The sequence below is a fragment of the Accipiter gentilis genome, chromosome 31 (assembly GCF_929443795.1).
Source record: "Accipiter gentilis chromosome 31, bAccGen1.1, whole genome shotgun sequence".
NCBI classification, from domain to species: domain Eukaryota; kingdom Metazoa; phylum Chordata; class Aves; order Accipitriformes; family Accipitridae; genus Astur; species Astur gentilis.
Genome location: NC_064910.1, coordinates 3,107,708 through 3,130,870, shown reverse-complemented (window position 1 = coordinate 3,130,870; position 23,163 = coordinate 3,107,708). Strand labels below are relative to the sequence as shown.

Here is a 23,163-nt window from a genome sequence, read left to right as displayed (position 1 = left end):
CTCGTTCCTCTCTCAGATTAGAGGGGTTTGTGACTTTGAGGACTCTGCACCTTGAGTTTGGATGAGTGGGTACCTGCAGGACATAAGGTGAACCTAACGTGCGCTCTCTGGCTACATTTTTAATATAATTTAATGTACATCTCTCACATCTCTGGCATTTCTCATGCAAAGACACAAGAGGAACCCTTCGAAACATCCTATGTGATAGGTTAATTTTAATTTACAACAGTATTAAGTTATAGCTAATAACTGCAACAGATTAAAAAATTCCCTTGAAAACTGACAGAACAGCGTCCTTAATTGATAGAGCACATGGACCAGGGTTTCAATTAAGAATTTGGGACCTCTTTGTTATTTACTAGTCATTAATTGTTCCTTCACAACATGTATTTCAGAAATGCCCAGGTATAGATTACCAAAATTACATCCATAGAGTTCATATATCCCTTTTGCCTATACAAAATCCGTATCTGCGTTATCTAAATACTGGTTTTGCATGTGTAAAATTTGTAAGGCATCACAAACCCATTTGAAAAATGGACTCTTTAGCTTATGTTTGGCTAAGAACAGTACAATGTCAAGAGTGTCAACAGGGGAGACAGCATTGGTGACATCCTCAAAAAAATTTATATAGGACAAGTAAGAAATTACAGCCATATGAGCCCATAGCATTGGACACACAGGTCAAAGCAATATCAAACACTTGGAAATAAGAGCTCTCAGTGAACCAGCAAAAAGTACAACTTAAAAGCAGAAGAATCACAGCTTTTAAACGCTTTCTGATCCACTCTTTTAATCTCTCATCAGCTCATGGCTTTTAAATCATGGAATCAGAGGTGAGAGAATCCTCGGCGCGGGGAGGAAAGGGGCACGCAGAAGCGGCTGAGGCTGATGGTACTGGCTGCTCTTGGGAACCTGCTCCATTCCCCCTGCAGCCAGCTCCATCCCACCTTAAGGAGGCAGAAACCCTAAGAAAGCACTGTTGGCTGCATCACCCTTGAACCTCCCTATCCCTTGGCTCTCCAGTATGGCGGGTCACGTCTCAGGAATCTGGTTGTCTAAAGATCTTGGCATGCAACTCATCAGATCAAGGCAGCTGTGTGCTCCTTGCAGAGAGCTACTATCACTGCAGACCAGTGGGCTGTGCTGCCCTGTGGCAGCTGCGTTTGCTACAGACCCTGATCTCTTTATCTGAAAAAGCAGCAGTGTTTAAAAGTTCAGATTAAGTCATTATTGTCCAATACCTCTATCTTGTTTTTCAAGTCATAGTAGTCAATCAAATAATTAGTGGGCTTAGCCAGGTGTTTCCACATTGCCTGAGCTCAGTATGAATTTACTGGAAGCTGACCTCAAGGTGGCTTTTCATTTCACACATGAGCAACTTATCGATGATCTACAATCCCCAAACCAACGTTTTCCACTCATGGAGATAGTTTAAATCACCTAATGAGTATGCTGCCCTTTCAGTTTCACCATATAGCTATAAAAGACCACATATAAAGGTGCACAGTAAATTGTAGTATAGACAGGAGCTACGGAGTTGGCTTTGCACTCCTCAGTCATGTTAGTGATCATCTACACATTCAAGGAGTTGCGTGCAAGTCAAAGGCTGTCAGCCAGAGTCTGCTGTTCTTATCCATGCGTACTAGCAACTACTTCAGTCAGTAGTCCCTTTGAAATTAAGAGGACAATTTCTTGACTGAAGTAGTATTTATTACAATGCTGAAGTGGAAGAATGTGACACTCAGAGGTTCTTATGACTTAAATTGCCTTATATATGTGTTCGAATGATAAAAGATGTAATAATAGAAGAACAACACAAAAAATCCTTAATATAAAAATACAGATTTATATGCTCTCTCAAACCTCCCATTGCTTCTTGAGAATGTGAGAAACACACAAACAAAGTATAAAATTATTTACTTCTAAAAATTGCAGCCAAGACAGCCAAATGAAGAGCTGTTGTAAATTCAAAAGCTAATTTTCTTGAGTGGTAGGTGATTGCTGGAGTTGTGAGTTCACAAGCCTAGCACTGTCAAGAAAGAAAAGCAGTGCAGTTCATTTAAACTTAGAGAATTCTTGTTGACAGGTAAAAGAAACAGCACTTTAAAAAAAAATAAATACTGATCCATCACATCATCTCATCTCCATTTTTAATAGCAGTATGTTTTGTCAGGAAAACTATTCATTATTTATAACAATATATTTTAACAATTGTTCAAGAAACAGTTTTGCTCTTGCTGTCCCATTGCTGTGCAGCCAGGCTTCTCTACAGCAGTTATTATCAGAACACATTTACTCCTGGTTCTGGTACAAAATACAATAATCTGGTTATTTACAAGGGAACCATGAAGCCAGTTACTAAACATTGAAAACTGTACCATGTGGGCCTAACAATCAAACCCGAAAGCCAGTTGTTCAACAGAGGTGTTTTAGCAAAAGGGAGAGCAAAAGAGCACTTGCAATGAGGGACTTTTGCCCATAGGATTAACTGAAGAGCTGTTATCTATCTTCAGTCATGTCACAGAAATATGAAAACACTCAAAAATGCAAAACTGGTGAAAGGCTGGGCTTCTAAATTCTTACATGCTGCCTTCTTTCAGTAAAGACATGCATTTTATTGCAGAATTCACCTGTCTTAAAGAACCCCTTGTCCTTCAGCAGGCATGCAGCACCACTGGCTGCACTGAGTCACCCTCCCATGCAAGCGAGCCTAAGGAAGGCAACAGAGTCCAGGGATGTCCCATGGCCACGGACGCTGTTCAGCTGTCAGAAATGCAGCGGGCACGGGTACTTGGCAACCAACAGCCTCCCACAACGATTCCCAGGGGTGGTTTTGGAGATAAGAGCTGGCCACAGACCAGACCCCGCAGGGAGTCTGATGCAGGCACACTATGTGAGATGCCTCGTTCCCTCCATTTAGACCAAGTAGATTGGAGACTTTGGAAAATGCATGGATTTTTGGTTTTGCAATCACCTTGGTATCAGATGGAAGTTACATTATATCTAACAAGCTCACTTTGCTCCTGCTAAATGGCTACTTTTGCGTTGCACAGTCTCCAATGTCTCCAGGCGTTGTGCTGTTCATCAAGTCTCTCTGGGATTTTTTTCCAGGCAGAGGAAGAATCACAATTACCCTCATCAATGTAAATTGAGAAACACTGTCATCCAATACCTTTTGCTCTGCGAAAGTGAAGGCTTTGCAAAAGGCCATGTAAATGTTTTGCCACAGGTCTGTAAAGCCCTTTTTATCCCCACACAGATTCAAGCAAACATTTTTGGAAAAGAAATGCATGGGACAGTTTGTTGTAGGCTGCCCAAAACGCAGTTTAATTCTGTGGGCCTTTTTACTGGTTTGATTTCCCTATGTCTGCAAGCTCAGAACTTAATACAGGCTTAAATAAATCTGCTGCACTTTTTCAGTACACTGAGGTTGAAGACATAAAAGCAGAATTTTACAAAAACTGTATCACAAATCCGAAACAGAGAATGACTTTCCACCCCAGGCGCAATCTCAGCCAGGAGCTGCATCTGTTACCATGGTACCTTAGCAGGGCTGTACATCAATAGCCCGCAAAACTAAGACAATTAAACTCATTGCATTGCATTTCAGATGCTGCTATCAACTAAACGCTGTCTGTCTTGTGAGGCGGGACAGTATAAAAGTACTTTTAATTGTGAGTTCATTTTCTCTAATTTGCAAAGTCCTCTCCTGTGTGGCTCCTTCTTCTCCCACAATGGCCACTATTTTCCCCTGCCCTTGGGATAGAAGTTTTGCTGCTGTGATCAAAATTAAGCTCAGGCAAGGCTCCTACTACATTGGTTTTCACAGCTGGGCTAATTAGGAGGTTTCTCACTACGCCAGGTAATGTGCTTCACAATTTATGGCCTGCCAGTTTATTCTTTCCAAAGGTTGGTTCTTCAGTAATAGCACTGCTGTAATTGAGGCTCTGCTGGAGGGTTGTCACACCACAGGAGATAGGATTATGTCATATTCGTTATTCATTAATGCCAATTCCAGTCATAGCACTAGTTACAATGGCACAAATTCATAATGATGAAAGACTTTTATGGCTGTCCAACCTATGCCTGAAGAACTATTTCCTAGACTGGCTTCCAGATGAAGGAGGGAAGAAAAATAAACACAAAATGTCACTTCGTTTTAAGAGCAGCAGTTTTGGTACAGCTCAGGAAGACAAGGACTGGGGCTGGGATCCCATGCATAAACACTTCCTTCAGACTGTAATACACCTCATAACAGAGCCAAATGCCCACAGCAGATATCTCTATTACCAGGAAGGCCTTCAGACAGAGACACTGCACACATCATGCTGTCAGATGTTTAGATGAACTCTTGTGTTTAGATCCAGTGACCAAGTTAGAAACCTGCAGCCTTTCTGCAGTGTCATCGCTGTTGAATTCAGCAAGTCCAGTCATACATTGTTGCATATTATCAGCAACAACACAGATCTTTGATTCAGATTTTCTTCCCTCTCGCTGTTGTTAATAGCACCTCAGGGCACTGAGCTGAGCCTACGTAGCTGCTCGCTGCCGTCTGAACCGGTGTCTTGCTCTCCTCTCCTTAGGCTGGTTCCCTGCCATCCAGCCCTCTCTCCTGCTCTCTCTCCCAAAGCCATGCGTCCCTGCACACCAGCTCTTGGGCTTGCCCAAATACACAGCTAGCCAGTGCAATTCACTCACTAGGCAGAAAACTATTTGTTCCCCCAACCAAGTTAAATCAGGTCACTGTAAGGAGAGACAAGCACTAGACCCATTGCAAATGAGAGGGTGAGACCACGTGGCTGAGAAAGAAGGGATGGAGGTAGAAGTGCTGGCAGCAATTATTAGGTTAGCTCACCTATTTCATGTAATTTGCACTCCTAGGGATTATCAAAGTAAAAGCTAGGTTTTAGACATAATGAATAAATGATAAGGACTGGGGTTATTTTGCTGTTTGCGGTCAAGGAGACTTTTCTTTACTGCCTGTGAAGAAGTCTGATGTTTTCCAGTATCGTGTCAGGGATAATTAGGAAAAATAGCAACATGAAAAGGCCAGTTGGTGTAACAGAGGCAGGGGAGAGGTCCCATGAGAAATTTAAGCAACCTCAGATGCATAAAAAGGCAGAATTAATTAGATAAACAAAGGTTGGGAAAGAACACAGGAACCACAGGAGAGGTATCACTTATTATGCCAAGGAGAAAAAAGAAGATCAAAATCCACTTTCAAAATAAAGATGGGATTTTCATTCAGAAATTTTCTCTTTTTTCTTGCCCCACATCCTGAAGGGCAGAATGGTGAAAGGCAGAATTCACAATATCTTTTGTTACACCTTAGATACTCACAGTTAATTTATATCATATGTAGGCATAGTTAATGCATATTGCTTTCTCTTTTTCTCTTACAGTGATGTTGATGCTCACCTTTTGCAGGTAATCCATCATTAGGCTGCTCACAAGGGCAAGGGACCACAGAAGTGCCCATGGAGAGGAAATGTGCAACAGGGTGACTTAATGGTCCCAGCCCTCCCCCAGCCCAAGAGGGCTTACGCAGCACAGCTAAGACAAGAAAGGGAGCACAGGTTCTGAGTCTGCTTACACCAGCTCCTCCAGGCACACATGGAGATCTTTAGGACAGGGACTGCTTCTTTACTGGTCAGATAAACAGACTTCTTGAGTTATTGGCAACTTTACTTGCACCACTTGCTGCGACAGTTATGGAAATGGAGGAAATCAGCATCCGATCACATCGACACATGCCCAGGGTTGTGTGCTGGCTCCCACGAAAGGAGGTGGCTCACACAGCCATCTTTACTTGCCAGTTCTTTTTAGGGCATGAAAGCCCATGGTTCAAAACTGCCCCTTAGTACCCTTGTCGTTAAGCTCCTCCCAAGGCTTCCCCAGCCATCCACGCATGGAGCACCTCTCCCATCCTCCCTCCCCGCTCCCTGCCAGCCAGCAGCGGCTGTGCCGTTCTCACATGTGGTGAGTACAGCAGCTCATCTCTTTTGCAACTCCAGTTACCTACTAAAGTGGCAAGGAAATATTTTGCATTAACATTGTATTGTCCAAATAAAAACCTTGTATGTTAACTCTGATAGTTGCCTAGTCTAGGGCTCTCAGTTGATTTCACCCTCTAGAAACGCTCTCTGGAGCATTAATCCTTAATTTATACCAATCCACTTTGCAATACTCTTCCTGTAATTTATCTTGTCTTCTCTTCTAACCTGCTAAAGCATTTGAAGATACAGTTTCTGTGAAAGATGCTATGTGAAATAAAGATGAATTTTCCTGTATTTTTATCTTTAAGCAATGAAAGAGTGGTGGGAATTAAATCAATAGGCATTACGAAACATGAAACAAAGTTATTGAGAAGGGTTACCTGATTGATATATTCCTTCTTCTCTCATGATCTAATATCAGCTACAATACCAGACTTAAAACAGCCAGGAAATTATTTCAAATTGTTTTACAAGCAAATCTTTACTGGAATGACCAATCTTCTGTATCAAGCAGTTTCTGTGCACTTAGACTTCAAAACTGGAGTCACCATTACACTGCAATCAGGGAACAAATTTGATATATGTGTAAATGAATACATATTAAATTCAAGATAATTCATTCACTGATGAGTAAACACTTGTCTTGACTCAGTTAAAAACATCACCACTGATGATGCACCAGCAGGTCTCTTGGTAGTCTGGGAAAGTCTTAGAGTTCCAGCCACTGGAGTCCAGCAGATGTTACTAAAACAACGTTGGGAGAAGGACTGAACTGTCCTTGGTTCACATGTTCCAAGACAAGAAACAGAAGGCAACCTAAAAAAGTCAATTTTTTAAATTTCCTGGGGCAGGGTTAGTTTTATTGTTGGTGCTCTTTCAAGCTCCCACAGCATCTGAGGACCCCTGTTCATATCCCAGTAACCATTACCACCGTGACCAATTTCCTTCTAGCAGCAGCGCATCTCAGCTTCACTCAGCTCGTTCAAAGAGCACTGCTGTGTTTTCTCCCTAGTCCGAGCTGATACAACGACCCTAATGACTGACCCTCTCTAGTTGGAGCAGGTGCAATACTATGCTCTGCTCCACCCATGTTTTAGCTGCTTGTAAAGAGATTTGTTTAAATAGCTCCTCTACTTTTCTTTCAGCCCATTAAATAGAGCGCAGACTATATGATCAAACCCCTTCCTCCTGGCACCACTAAAGTACTGCTTCGTTTCAAGAGCTGTCTTTTGGCAATGTACTTTTTCATTCATTTTCATTCATTTTACATCTGTATAGTCTTTAGTTTTTATTTCATGGGGGCTGCGTTGCCGTATTCTATGGCAAATCACATTAACTGATTCCAGATGACTTTTCAGACCAAAATTATTGGAGCATTTGGTATTATATCCTCACAACTTGATTAATTTGTGCAGATATAAGTTTAGACTGGGGGATACCAAAACCAGGAACAGCACGCCTTCACAAAGCAGATGGGTCTGTATTCGGGAACCAGCTAGGCTCCGCTCTGTAAAAGTACATGGTGTGAAGCCTCAGTATGTGTTTCTGAAACGGGAATGCTGCGGTGCTCCATCCAAAGTGAAGCAGTAGTTCTTATCCAGGCTGCTAGATTGTGGTGTTCTGTATGTGGTGAAGCTGCTAAGAAAATTCTCCTAAGGGGTAGATTTCATCATACATAACTCCAGCTACTTAAAATATATGTATTTGTCTCAGGTGGTTATCTGTGCTCGTCTGTAGTCAACAGAGCGCCAGACACTTCCAAATACCTTCTACACCTACTGTAGAATGGGATGAATTACCTTCTGATGGTATTTGTCTTTTTTTCCACTGGCTATAGAGGGAGCCTAGATAAGGAAGTATCTGTGCTGCCAAAACCAACTCTTGTCAATACTTCTTTCATTCTCTTGATGTTGGCTGCTCTAATTTGTGCTTTCTCTTCTCTACTTCAGAACTCTCCTTCATCATTTGCCTGGGACTTGCAAGGGAGGGAGGGGAGTAATGTGAAAGGAAAGAAGGATGCTTGGGATTTGATGAAGACGGAGTGATGTTACACAGAAAAAAAAAAAAAATCAGCTGGATTCCACAGCTGGAGACATACTAATGGTTTCGGAACCAGCCTAGGCAAGCTTTAGTCCAGTAGGCATTTCAAAGTGGTAAGAATTCCCCCTTGTAAACATCAACAAAAGGACTTATCTGAGAATGGTTAAAAACGATTACAGAGTTAAGGATATCAAATACAGTCAAGAAGCAAAAACTAAATACAGCATTAAAAGGGGACAAAAGTGAAACAAATTTAGATTCACTGATCAGCAGTGCTGAAATTATAGTAACCCATCACATACTTCCTTTCATGGATGCTCTTTTATTGATTAAAATGGAACAAGCTCATTTCACCACTTAAACAGAGGTAGCTCTTCAGAGCAGTATGAGAACAATAAACCAGAAATAAACTGCATACCATGTGTCATAAAAGTTTATGCTTCCTGGTAAAAAATGGTGGAATTGACATAGATCAAGACTACTACAGCTGGCACTGTTTTAGCAGCAGAAACTTTTTTTACACCAAAGTCTGTTACTGCCTTCACAAATCCTCTTTCACGGTACAGTGACTGCATTGGTTTCTCAAGACACACATGCTCTTTATCAGAAATGCATTACAATTAAATTACAAGGTTTCATGTAGTGAAGTTCTACCTGCAGAATCTGGAAGATTGTATCTGGCCAAGAGGGATACTCATCTGTTTAATTTTATTTCATTCTTCTACAAGAGGATCAGAAACTGCCTGTCCTTTTCATAGGGCACACCCCACCTCACCTTCCCCACCATGCACACAGGAACGCTTATCCCAGATTCCTTACCGAGACTTTTTATGCCCTGCTCCTGCTTGCTAGGGAGAGTAATCGATTTCTTTATTGTTCCACAAACACATTTCATGGATCATAAAGTTTACTTTTGTTTTCAGCTGTGTGACACTAATGCTTTCATTACATAAACAGCAAAAGAAAACAAATTGGCTGTTAAAAAGTGTCCTGTTATGTACTTAATTCTGTGTGCTGTTTCCAAGCACAGATCTTAAAGGAACCAGATCCCCAAAGACTTCCACTTAATAAGATGGAGGACTTAAATTGAATTGGCAGCTTGAGTCTCTGATTCAAAAGAACAGTGCCAGCCTTTAAAGACTGGAGTGTCAAAAATAAGCTGTGCTGGTGCATGCATATTTTCATACATATGTATGTATGTATGTATCTCCCTTCTGTTTCTATAGAATTTCAGCTTCCAGAAGCAAACTGAAGCCATTCTGGTTGCCAAGAAAGCTCTCCAAATAGGAGCTGAAGGCTCTCTTTCCTAAATTTTTCCCTTTGTAATAAATTTTCCATTTCTTTCTACCAATGATAACAGTGAAAACATGGTAGTTTCTTATCTGAGACTGAGCTAATGCTGTGTTGGGTCACAAGCTGGGGAACCTGCGATGGGTAAGACCTGGGACTGGTTCAACAAACAGACCAGCAGAGGGTTGTATGAGAGGGAAAGAACTACTGTGCTAGGCTGCAGCTAGAAATACTTGGGGGCATCTCCCTAGGTAGGCTAGACAGACACAGCCCTGATGATGGAAAAGGAAGAATACTACAGACCTGACTGTGCTTCCCATTACAGCTTTACTAGCTAAACCATCCTGGAAGATGCATCTATAAAGAGTGCTACAAGCACTTTGCAAATAAAGACATAGTGTCAGCGGCATAGGCTTTTTTGTCATTATGCCAGGTATTTGCCAGCACACATCAGCTGTAAATACGTATATATATATCTGTAAAAACATATTACATGTTATATATTCTATGGTTATAATATCATAGTACATTTATGTATTATAATATTTACATATAAATAAATATTTGCATGAATAGCTGATGAATCTGCACTGGTAAAATCTGAAAGCATACACCTGCAGATAGGTGACATGAAATGCTGATCCATAAGGAACTAGGCAGAGAAGAGCTGAAACATCCCCCACACTTCCTTTGGTAATTCACACAGTGAGAGCATCTATTTTTGTCTTTGAGTCCCTGAACTTCAAAATTCTCAAGACACTGTGGGGAAATTTATACTAACTTCAGGCATTTAACTCACTGACAGCACTTAGACGATGGTTTCATGGCATAGCGAATTGATATTAACACTTTATTCCTAGCAAAAGGGACAAGTTTTGTTCCCTCCTCCCACAGACTCCTCTCTACTCTCAGCGATTCAGGCCCACCAGTTACTTTTGCTATGTCTGATGCTCACTTGGCTATGAACCTTTTAACTCACTAATCCAGTGGAAACTACTTTTCCTTGAGGCAAGGAAGAGAAGGAGTCAGCAAGATAGAGGAAGGAGGAAAGGAGGGAAGAGAAGAAAGGAAGACCTCTCTGTGTCAGTGGATATTTATTATAAATGGGAGATCCTCACTTAAAATGCACAAGGTCAAAGAACTGCATCAAAAAAATTCCAGAATATTTTGCTCAGTCCTTCATTCATGGAATATATAATACTAATAACAGCAAAATGTCTCTCATAATACTATACTAAGTAAAATGAATTATAAACAACTTTTCAACTATTTACATTTTTATTGACCATAAAACTTCCTTCTTTTAATTTCACTTGCCTTCACTTTGGATGGTCCTTTCATACCCACAGACATATACCTGTCCACCTCCTCTTCAGCTGGAGTAACTGAGCCTTCAAAACATCTCCTGTTATCCATCTCACTTCTATCCATGACTTTGCTGAATATTCTGCTGCATTACAAGGAATAACACAGATTTCCCAGACCTACCATGGATGGACCACATTCAAAATCCTTCCCAAAAAGGATTTAAAAGGGGTCACAAAGCTGATTCCTGCCAAATAAGGCAGGTAATACCCAAGACTGCACCATGTTTATAGCACAAAAGGAGACTGGACAGTCTATACATAGGCTGCTCTGCTCTAAACTCAAAACCGGGCGGAGTTATGGTATGATATCTTTTGTAATCTCCTCAATATTATAGAAGAGAAATATAATTGTCACTTAACACGGGATTCTTCTTACCACACTTTAGCTATCTAAAACTCCAGAGTCTAGGCTAAATCACCCTTCAAGGCTCCTTCCAGAACCTAAGGAGAGAACAAGATGCCTCTAAAGGGCACCTCCTTACAGAGGTCTAAGAGCTAGGTGTAAGAGAGCAGGAAGATGCTGTCAAAGAATAAGCCGCTTGATCTTGCCAGCTAATAAGATACTGTTATATTTGGAAAGGAATGCAGAAACCTAAAGAAGAGCCATGCTCAAGCTCATGCAAGGGTCAGTGTCAACCTATACTGATTATCTTCATATAAATCTCGTCTGTTTCTGAAATGTGCAGTTAGATCACACCACAAAATCTAGTGTGCCTTTATGACTGAAAAGATAGCAGTAGGTCTTTTCAGTTTTAATTGTTTTAAAGGTGCTAAACAAGACAAGGATGATTGCTAATTTGTTGTATTATTATCATTTGTACATCAGCATTAATTGTTTTTCTCTGAACTATGTGAAATACAAACAAGACAAAAAATAATTGCTAAAAAAAAAGAAGTGCTGTTGACTTTCTCAGAAGCTTGAGTATACAGGAGAAATAATACCTTGGTAATGACAAAGATTGCCTTTACATTATCTGCATTTCCCCTGCACTACAGTAAAGACTTCTTCCATTTATTTGTGCAGGAACATCAAAGACAGTCTCAGGAGATCTACAGAATTTCAATGGTTTTTCTCTTTATGTAAACAAGCTGCTTTAGTTAGCTTAATATGCAATATGCAATCTATCAGCAATTAGCATCTTTGATCAAAATCTGCACTAAAGCCAGTTTCTTCCAGGATGTTCCATTTGCATGAAAAAGTAGATGAAGCACAACATGTTTGAAAAGAGCAGAGTAGGTATATGTATGAGTACCTTTTTTTGGTGTATATATTAATAACCACACCTTTACACAAAATGTCCAGTGGGCATTTTCTGATGGACATAATCTATTTACAAGATATATAACTTTTGAAAAGTGAAAGAGGTTTGGCTCTTCTGAAAACTGGCTTACACAAGTTACTCCTTTAAAAAAGCTTTTCTTCTGAAACAGATGCAAAGTCTAGTGGCAAGAAAATAATCAGAGATAATATTGAAATACTACCTCACATACATCTCAATGCAGCACAGGAACACATGCATTGTCAGGGATCTCTATCAATTATTGCTTTGTTTCTCCAACTTTGCTATAGTTGCTTTTCAGCACTTAATTTGAAATCTATTGTTGACAGAGATTGGGAAGCAACCATATTAAGGCACCTAAACTTAGCATTCCTTGTGAAGTCTGAAGAAATAGCTTTGCCTCTTCTGTTTGTGTGCAGAGCTCCATGTTTTAACCACCCTCATGTTTTCAAATTCTGCTTTTGTCAGAAGCAATGTCTCCTCAGCTAAAATCACTACAACCCTCTCTCTGAACAAGTCAAGGACCAGATTGAGCCAGCTGAGCTTTAGATTTATATCTGAGTATGTCCTAGACATGTCAGCAAGAAAATTAACTGTGTGTTAGCATGAGAAAAAAACAAGCAAGACTCAGCAGAGGATGAATTCGGGTCTCAGACCTGCTGCAGACAATGGTCTTCATTGTGAGCAGTGCCGAGGTTTGCACCAACTCACACCTCCCGAGGGCTCGCTCCTGCTTCTCTGACCCCTCCACGTCCTCTCCATGTCCTTTATGCTCCTGTACCACCTCCCACCCCGCTTTTGCCTTCGCCACTCTCTGCCATAGCTGCGCTGCTGTCAAGGTGACTCCCACAACCCTACCGAGGGCTCTTGCATGCAACATTGTGATATTGCAAATGTGCAAAACCCTGACAGTTATTTTGATGCCCTTGCATCTCCCAGTTGCATCTCCCAATCGCTCTTGTAGGCGCAACAGTTTCAGCATGCTCATTTTCAGCCTTGTGAACAGGACGGCTTGATGAGACTGGCATTGGAAAGACGTGTGAGCGGAAACTGTGAGCCAGTGCTTGGTTTATCCATCAGGTTAGCTAAAACTACATATATGGGGTCTTATCGACATTACACATTTAGAGAACGCTTCGTTCTGGGTGCTAGCTCATGCCACCTCCACATTTATCTGAAGCAAAACCTCTTACAGCATTCCCTCACCACTACTTACTGCTCTCAGCTCAGCTCTGCTGCCATGAACCCCCCGCGCACCCTGCCTTCCCCACCTCTGTGTGCGATTTCAGCATCTTGTTTTCTAATTGGAAATACTTTGTACTGTAATGAGACGAGTTTGAAAGCAAGCAAACAAGCAAGGACACTTCATGTCCTACTATCAAACCCATTTGATTCAAGCAGTATCACACTTTCCACCCATCTGGCTGGACTAAATGTACCTTCAGAACAAAACAACTTACAGCTATACTCTGTTCTTCGATCCATGACCTGCTTTGCAGGGGGCAAGAGAGGCAAAAAGGGACAGCAACACATTATTCTTCCATTTCTGCTGTTTGCCAGTTAGAAACATCCCAAATCAGTGCAAATCTTGCGTCAAAGGGAAATTTTGTTCTGCTGGTGCCAAGTTCTGCATAGCAGAGCCAAGCACGAATGCTGAGAGCTGAAGGGAAATCATGCTAGTCAATGAGGCAAAGCTTGCTTCTGCAAGCAGCAGTTCCTTTGAATTAAGGGTTATACCTTGGTCAGCACATTGAACTCCCACTGTGGGCCCTGGGATGCCAAGAACGAGGTCAAAGAGGTGCAAGATTATTAATGTTGTGTTTTAAGAACAAACCATTGTCCACTCTGCCTAACTGTGCTTTTGTCTTTCCCAAACCCCACACTCACATTTATTGAGTGATGGGATTTTGCTGTACTAGTTCTGCTAATCATTACGTATTTCGTATTGCACTTAGCATTTCATCAACCAGGAATAAATCTGGGCTTACAGAGGATAGGTCACAAGGAAACAGAACTTCAAGACAAAAAGAGAAATAGATTTACAGAGGAAAGGTCAATTTAAAATAGATTTTTTTTCTAGTGTAATTGAATCTACATTCTTTCTTAATTTAAAAAAAAAAACAAAAACGAAGTACTGAGTCATTACAGGGGCCAGACAATTGTCAGAGCTATACTGGGTTAAACTCAAATTACACTGCAGTAACTGCTCAAAGGAAGTCCAGTTAAAATAGAAGCAATTTCTTTTCCTTCCCAACCCCTTTTGTCCTGCTGCAATGCATAGAATTTTTAGTTACAGGAATATGACATTTCTGTGCTTATATAAGTCTTTATAATCTTATTGATGGCTGCAAATTTGTTAAAGCTGCCCTAAACCCTTTCAATCAAATATACTCGGTTACATCCCAAGGAATAATTACTGCCGTCAGTTGTAGTATGACATAAACCCTTTCAATCTCATTTCCATAATGTTTGAAAACAAGCAGCTTGGCCTTATCAAAGACAGTGTTATGAGGCTTAGCCTGCTGTGGATGGTACTCAAGGCAAGAAGCATAATTAAATTTCTAGTTATTTTCTTGGTCTGTTCCCCAGAAACCCAGTCTTCCAACAGCTAGATCATCACGAAGTATTATTAGCAGAAAGTAGTTTTCCTTGTTCCATGCTGGGAAATGCAAACAGGCACTAATACCAAACATACTGGACACTTATTTCTCCACAGTCCTTGTGTAAATGACACAACACGTTGAGTATTACATGGTTTAACTGCTGCTTACCCACCTTACATCTTTTTCAGCCATTTTACTTTCTGCTAAGGACAGAAGCAATAGAAAACTAAGAGGCAGATTAGAGGAAAATGGAAAGATAAAACAACCCCAAAATGTTATGCTTGTTAGTAAAGTAGCCTGAATGCTGTGGAAGACAAAGCTATTTTCATCTGCCCACCACCGTGTCTGCAACTTGAAACCTGCTGTTCATCCTGGTCTCTGATGTAGAAATCAGGGGCAATAGTTCTTAAAAACAAATAAGCTGTTTTGTTAGTAGCAAAACTAATGAGGCCTGGCCTGCTGCAGATTTTTGCCTCAACAGGTCATGTCCCATTTGGATTCTCTAGTGTTTAATAAGAGGTGAGCTGACATTGCAGCCTTTACCACCATGGGGGAACGAATTCCTAATTCCCTCCTCTACCCACCTGTGAACTTTCATGAAACTTGAAGGAATTGCACACCTTTGAAGTCTCTACCTCCCTGCTGAATTCACCTGAAATTGGTCAACATGTTCAAAAAATGGAATGGGAAACAGAGAAAGACACAGACAAACATCATGGCTTTATAAATTCATTCCTGTGGGAAACCCAGCTAGAAACAGAAGTTAAAAGCAGGGGAATACTTGCAAATACATCACTGAAACTTAAAAGCAATGCAAAAAAAGTGATACTATGAAAGAAGTTTGCCTACAAATAGTGAGAACAAGACTGCATTTACGAAGAAGAAAACAGGAAATCACGACAGACTACTTGTAAGTAAAAAGCAAGGCAAATCCACCATTTCCTCCTCTGAGCTTAACACCGCTCTTGATTTATACCAGTGAAGGCTCTGCATTATGAAATGAATTGTATTTCATGATGCTTGGCTATAATCAGTCTACTGTAAAGTGCACATTGGACATGCTGTTATTCAACCAGGACACTGCTATTTTTGCTGAGAGCCAGGAAAGTGTAAGACTTTCCACAAATCCAGTCCTGCACACCTTCCTTTACCCAGATGCCCCAAGGACTTTCTATGACTTCCTCACAAAAATAAAAGCAAGGGGTTTGCAAAGCCAAGCTAAATCTAAAACCAAACCATGCAGTGTCGTCAGATCCTGTCTGACCTAGCCAGGGAATCTTGATACCAAGAACTCTGGGGTTTTTTCTTCTTTTTAATGCATACAGTTTCAAGAAAGTATTCCTGACTTAAACTTCTAGCACAAGATGCGATCACCTGTTCCAGTTGAGCTGATCGTGTGGCTCATTGCTGTCCAAACTGGCACAAACCATGCATTTTGTCTCTCTCCCCATCCTTTTCCTAGCTACATGGTCCTGGCCAAGCTCTGGCACTCACCTGATCCTGCCCTGGGTTGATTCAACTCACTAAACCAGCAGAAAAGTAATTCAGTAAAAAAAAGTATAAAAAAGCAGTTAAAAAAGCAGGGTGCTTCTGTCAGAAGTCAAACCATTCCTTCCCCTGTACAGAAGGATTCACTGCCCAATTCATGCTTCTCTGAAACTTCTCAGAAATGGTGAAACTAATGACTAACACTTTGAGGGAGACGCAGCAGTTTTAAGTCAACTGGAAATCCCTGCTTTTCGTGGTTTTAAGACATTCTGAAGTGAAAAAATTGAAAATATAAAGGGCTGATACTTACCATTTGTCTTCTGTTCTCTACCAGGTGGATGCCAACAATCCCTAGGAAAGATCCAAAGCCAAGCTAAGGCAAAGAACAAAACCAACAGAAATGCATGAGGTCAGCTTATTTGGTCAACATACCAATGCATTACAGTGATATCTGAGCTGATGTATCATACAGACGGGCTAACTGGGGTGGGTCGGGGGAAAGGGTGGAAATTACTGCTGGACATAAATTATATAATGTAAAGAGGAATGACCAGAACTGCAGCTCTTCGATATTTCAGAGCACAAGTTGTCACGTAGTAAGGAGAAGCCTGTACAGACATATGCTTCTATAACTTGGCTACTGTTACCACAGTCATGTACAGTTTTACACACTGTAAAGTGAAAATTAAGCAAAGTAGGAGAAAAAGAACACTTAAATTTAGCCCATACATCATTATTTTGGAAAATTGCAAAGCTTTAGGCAATGACAGACAAAAAGTTTTCCTCAAAAAAATGGATGTGTTGCTGCCAGGCAAGCAACTAAAGTTCAAACCCTTAGGGTTGGGTTTGTTTGATTTTAATGACTGAACACTACCACACATCCCAGAAAAAGTCCTTGCTAAAATGCCAGAAGGACCAGTACAGTTAGTTTCAACATGGGACAGCTGCAGCACCAACAGCCCCAGGGGAGAGGGAAGAAAGGAACACTGGAGTAAGCTGGCCTTACTGTTCCTACCAGTGCTGCTTCAACACCAGGCTGGCAGGAAAAGCCCCCTCCTTACAATGGGCCCATGAAGGTTTGGAGAGGTAGAAACTCCTTGGATTTGTGGTTAACACAAGGTAAGTGGCAACAGGTGAGATCAGCCTTTCATCAGCCCTTCCTGGCATCAGGACTCCCACTGGGTTCACATGGGCTTGGAGAAAAGGGTCTCCTTGGTGCCACGCAGCTGAGACGTAGCTGGTCACAGTCTCAGAAGCAGCTGAAGCTGGAGCGCAGGTGTCAGCTCCCTCCTTGCCTCACCTGGCCACATGCTGCCCTGTGGGCACCTCAGTCTCAATCCCCCATCATTTCCACGCTCCTTGCTCCCCTTTTCACTAGGGCTGACCCTGCCCAGGCACAGCCCCAGTCCCCCCCTCACCTCCCAGCCAACCCACCCTATGGATGGGGCGTGACATTTCTGCTAAGGAATCCAAGCCCCTTTCTGGAACAAGGTCTCTGAATCCTCTCCTCCAAGCACAAGTTAAGTTTTTAAGGACTACGCGTCCCAGTCAAGGGCTTGAGCAATGCCCGTGAACTCCTTGCTGTTATGCACAACTGCTCACAGCAGAAAGCAAATCTCCTGCAAGCACTTTACTCACTCAGTATCACAACAGGAATCTGTCACTCCCTCTCAGGAAAGCAAATGCAGGGAAAGGAGATTTGCTGTAGAGTGCTTTGGGAAGATTTATGTGAAAGGGAGGCACAAGGACTAAAAGCAGAGTCTTTGAAAAAGAAAGAGCGTGCAAGTGCATCCATGCTGACAGCCGAATAGGAGAGAGACTTGGAACTGTGAGCAAGGACACTCTGTTCAGGGGACAGCAACTTTGTAAATTAAGATAACTGCATCAAAATGACAACTGGTTCCAAGCCCCATTTTTCATCCCAATGGGAACAATCTATAAAGCCCCATTTATGGCTGATGCAGGGGACACAGAGCGGAGTAATATTATCCATGTGAAGAAAAAAGGAGAAAACATGAACAATAGCAATTAAATCAGAAGGAGCAGAACCAAAGATAGAGATCACGATGTAAGCCATGGCATTGCGGAGATTGGTTTAGGGCCATATGCGCAGCTTTTTTTGTCTGTTTAGACAATAGGCTGTTTGGGTTAGGAACTCTGGGAGTCCAGGTCAGTATGGTGACGGGGACAATTGGACCCTGTAGACTCCTGGTTGAAAGATTATAAAAATAGCAAATGAAAATAATACAAGCAGTAGTCATAGAGAAGTGACATTAAATATTTAAGTATAAACAATATTTATAAGGAAGCGATGCTGAAGAAGCTCCAATTCTGGCTTTGCAGCCCATTCCACAAAGACAGCCCTAAACCCAAACCAATGATAAAGCAGTAATCTACTAAATGCAGACAGCTTGCAAAGGGGAACACTATACTAACTCTTCTACACACAGAAATATTTTATGTTCAATTACTTTGGATGCATAAATCCAGATGATACCTAGCACTATAAAGATGTATTTAGAAAAAAGCTTTTTCCAAAATGAATGACAAGTGACCACATATGCAGAGAAATTCTCTTGAAGCCAGTGGGAACCAAGCAGAAGCACAAAATATATCATGGATCTAGCCCTGAAGACCTGCTCTGCAAATGCTTCTAGAAGCAAGTAAATCTATGCAAGTGGATAGTCTTATTCACATTTGTAGGTGTTTGCAAGGTAGGGTCTAATTCTGCATGGCTTTTAAGACCAAAATGCCTTACCTAAGGTCAGTGGAGATTTAGATCTCACCTACCAGCTCTGAAGTTAATATTTTACGGCTGAATTCTATGAGAACTAGACCTTATTTTTAATTGTAATTAACACTGTCTGTCTTCATAATCTTTCTTTTCTTCGAGTCCAACAGTTAAATATGTAGCGTTGACTTCCCTCTCCTACCTTTAGGTATCTAAAAGTTTGGGATCAGTGCTATGTTGGTTTTCTAAGCTCCCTCTACTGTCAGCGGAGAAGAGAAGCACCTTTTGAGGGTTATTCAGCTCATTCTGAAAGAGGTGGCTGACTTTGCACAGAGGCGGAGGAGAGGCCACCCCATGGTCCATCTGCCAACGCTGCCCTGGAGACAATAACCCCTGGCAATGGCAATGGGGCAGGAACACGGCAATGCTGTCATACACCTCTGACTAGGCTTTTGGCAAGATATCATGCAAGGTTTGTGTAGCACCTTTAACTCTTGCTAAATGTTTGGGCTATTTAGTGTACTAATGAAGTTTACACTGACAATTACCCATCACTCTTTCTTCTCAGTTACTTCAGTAATCCATCATCACACGTACACAAAAAGAATTCTGAATTTTATTAGCATTATTTAGCTCCAACAATCTTTTGAGGGGGAAAATTATTAATAAAGGTTTTGTTTTCAAAGTGTTCTGATAAAGTCTAGCTATTCTATCTGGTTATTAATGACTCCAAGATTTAAAAGAAAATATTTTAGTAGATCATATTTTTCAGCTGAGTGAATAGACATTGTGTTATTCCTAAAAGAAACTAAATGCTGAAATAACCTGTTTCGTGCACATGGGTTTGTTACTTATTACACTTATTAAAGACAACAGTTTAAAAATGAAACTTCTTTCTAGGGAATAAATGCAGATAATATGGTCTTCTAAAAGATTTTAACTCAAATTATGGAAGAAGAAGAGACCTTTACCAGTATTAATGTACCTATTTTAGCTTAAAGAAAGGAAAATTCATTCTTTTAACATTTTATTCCTGGAACTACTTTTTGTTCTATTTTTAAAACACCACTCCTTACAGATCATTATCCCCATATTATCTTTCTGAAAGACCTGTTCTCAGCATGACACTAAGATGTAAGAGGACTTGCTTAGGAGGAACAGTTCTAACTCACAAATTATTAATGGCAATGCAAAATGTATGCACAGTATTAAAAGATACATCTCTCTCTTCCCTGGGCATTTCATTCCATAGAGAACAAGAAATAACAGTACCTTACAACACATTTTGGTAGTGGTGGAGCCATACCTAAAGAGGTGCCTAACTCTAAGTACGTGAGTTTCTTTCTTCACCTTGCACCCTCTGCCTCCTCTTGGCTGGTTCGGGGAGAACCAAACGAGGCAGACAGGCTTTCCTCTATTTCCTGCCCATACTCCTCTTTTTTAAATCTCAGCCCAGGTATTTAAAAATCTTTTTTTACTCCAGGGGTTTCCACGCTTTTGGATATGACTGATCTCTTCTTCTTCTGAGACCAGAAAGGGGCACAGGGGTTGAACCGGCAAGGGTCTGGCCAGGCTACCCTTCCCCAGAGGTCACAGAGGCACGCCAGGGCAAAGGTGACACAACTCGAACCTTGTGCCCAGTGCAGGAATGTGTTTAAGAGGTCTGTTCCCAAGGCAAAAACAAGACTAAGGATCTCGGAGGGGAATCTCATACAAGAGGACCAGCAACAACACCGCACAAGGGGATGTTAGGCAGGCTCCAGCGAGAAGCTTCGCCCATCCACAGGGCTTTCCCTGCAATGGACCCAGCAGAATTCCTGGCACAGGGACATGAGAGCAGAGTGGCTCTTTGTGCTGTCAAAGTAGTAAACCTCTAAAAGGTCGTTTAAAGCTATCCCATGCCTACTGTCCAGTCACTTACATGTCCATATTTAAGAGAGATCAGTGGGAAGTCAAGCACAGGTTCTCTCAGGGGCCCCTGAGCCCAGCAAACTGCTGTGCAGGAACCCCTTGTGCCCCCAACAGCCTCCCCTTTGGGGCACTTCAGAAAAACAGAGTTTACCCCCCTACCTTATCACACACTAGAACTAGAACAAAACAAAGGAGTATCTGTCTCCTGTAAAATGCAACAGGACTGAACTTTCTTTTTTTGTTGTTGTTTTAATCAATCAAAGCTTCCTGTATCCAGCTGATAATCATTTTTCTGGTTGTACCCAATAATCTAAAATAGGTTTCTTTACTCACAACGATGCCTGGGTAGTAGCCTCCCACGGTAACATTTTCTGTTCTTGTGGTAGCTGCCAGACCTATGGTCAGTATAAAAACAGACACTACCAGCAGAGAGACTGTGAACCAAAGTGAAGTCTTCTTCCTTTTTGCAAATTGTCCTGTAGGGAGTAGGGAGAAGAAAAAAAGGAAGCTCTTAATTGCAATCATGGTAGAACAAATATAAAATTATGGAAGATTTTCTTTTGTTAATCATTTTTGTTGTTAACCCATTGCTGTTCTCACTAAGGAAAAGAGCTGGCAGACAACAAAGGGAATTAAAAACCACAGAGTTAGCTAGAGCTTAGCATAGCTTAATGCACACACATCGGATACGTGCATGAGATGAGTTTTTATTAAGCTGAACTGAAAGTTAGTGACAATGATAATTATGCCTTGTCTTCAGTAACATTTATAATTAGGTATCGCTCACATCCTTAAGTCAGATCCTGCAGGCCTTAATCACTTACCTGTGCGAAGTTCCAGTTTGACTCTACCTGGACAGAACATTTAAAATTTCTAATTTAGACAAGATTAGCAGAAGCTCTGCATGCTGTCATGAAAACGAATGTGGTCTTCATATTTACTAGGGCAAGCAAACCAATCTGTATCTCTGAAGCAAAGCTGTAATATAGTTGATTAGGTAACAATATATGGGCCTAACTTTTAAAACAGTAGATGGTCAGTGAAATACATTCAGTCTCACTGGGATTTGGATTCAGATACCCAAACGTGAAAAACAGCAGGCTCACCTACTGCTTTCAGCCTGCTTCAAGCCACTTTACCTTGTTGTTGTGGTTGCATATCTGAGCTGCAACCACAGGTTACTAACACCAGAGCCCCAGCCCATAGCACAGATTTACATAAGGCTTATTTAAAACCAGCAGTCGATGCGTCACCCTAGCTAACAAAAGGCACCCAAATGAATCGAACTGTGGTCCCCCTTTCTGGTGTTTTTGCTTTGAAAGGCAAGACAAGAGTGGGCAGGATCACCCCTGGAGCACTGGGCCATGCGATGCCGTGCTACCCTAGGCTGCAACCGGGCAGCAAAGAGCTCCAGCCAGAGCACAACCCATCCAGACCAAGGGGATAACGTCTCTGCCCAATGTGGCCTCACGAAGCTGCCTGCGTGCACAGTCTCGGGATGAGGCAGAGGCTGTGGTGTTGCACTGAATATCGGAGGCAACAGCCCTCGCCAGGGAGGGCTCAGTGAGAAGGGAAGGCAGCCTTGTGTGGATCAGGCTCTGAGGGTGCTGCTGTAAGCAAAAGCAGGGGAAACGCAGGAAAGTCAAAAAGTGAGCAGAAGCCATGTGCAATGAGTCACTTGAGTTACGGGGCCAATTTAAAGTCAGGTAACTCAATTAAATGTTTATAAGTTAAAAAGCCAGGCTAGATTAGTGACGTTTGCAAACCAAGTCAAATAATTTCAATTAATAAATAAATGCATTTATAATAAAAATCTGCATGTTTGCCAACCTTTCTCCAGTAGAACAACCAGCCAAAATTAGTCCAGTCTTTTAGTATGAAATGCAAGCAACTTTACTGAAGACAAATATAATCTATTGAGCTTACGCAAGTCTCTTTCACCTGCATGTACCAAGTCTTCCTGCTGAAGCTCAAGAAATAACTCATAAGACTCTCCAGACATCCCTCCAGCCTGTGCCCCAGCTGCCTGCCTCCGGCAATTCCCTGCTAATCCATGGAGGGTCACTGGGGACATGGAAACGGAGAGGTTCTTCATTATCAATCAGTTCTTCACCAAGCATAGGGGATTAAAGGCAGTTCTTTCAATGAAGCCAGTTCACATGGCCAAGAGGGGAAAGCAGACTTCAGACTTGTAATTCCACAAATCAGCTGCTCATCCCATAAACAGAAATTATTCATTCAACATATCTACCAGATTTTAAATAACATCTGATGTCCTCGCTGCACTATAATCTTCGAAAAGTCATGGAGATTGGAGAATCCCCAATAAGTGAAGAAAGGCAAATATGATGATTTTGGGAATTACAAGCCAACCAACTTCACTTTGGTTCCTGGGAGGCTGGGACCAAAAATGTGGAGCAAATCCTCTTATAAGACATTTCTGGGCACATAAGG

At 41.5% G+C, this 23,163-nt stretch overlaps 1 protein-coding gene across 4 annotated transcripts in view; it reads right to left on the bottom strand.

Moving 5' to 3' along the window:
• Positions 1–23,163, bottom strand: part of TMEM255B (transmembrane protein 255B) — an 84,310-nt gene that overhangs the window by 43,124 nt on the left and 18,023 nt on the right. For all 4 annotated transcript variants that reach the window (XM_049834097.1, XM_049834100.1, XM_049834098.1 and 1 more), the window contains 2 exons: positions 21,043–21,185; positions 16,378–16,440 (listed from right to left, as the gene is read on the bottom strand). In XM_049834097.1, the coding sequence (XP_049690054.1) occupies positions 16,378–16,440; positions 21,043–21,185 (206 nt within the window). The remainder of the gene's footprint in view (positions 1–16,377; positions 16,441–21,042; positions 21,186–23,163) is intronic.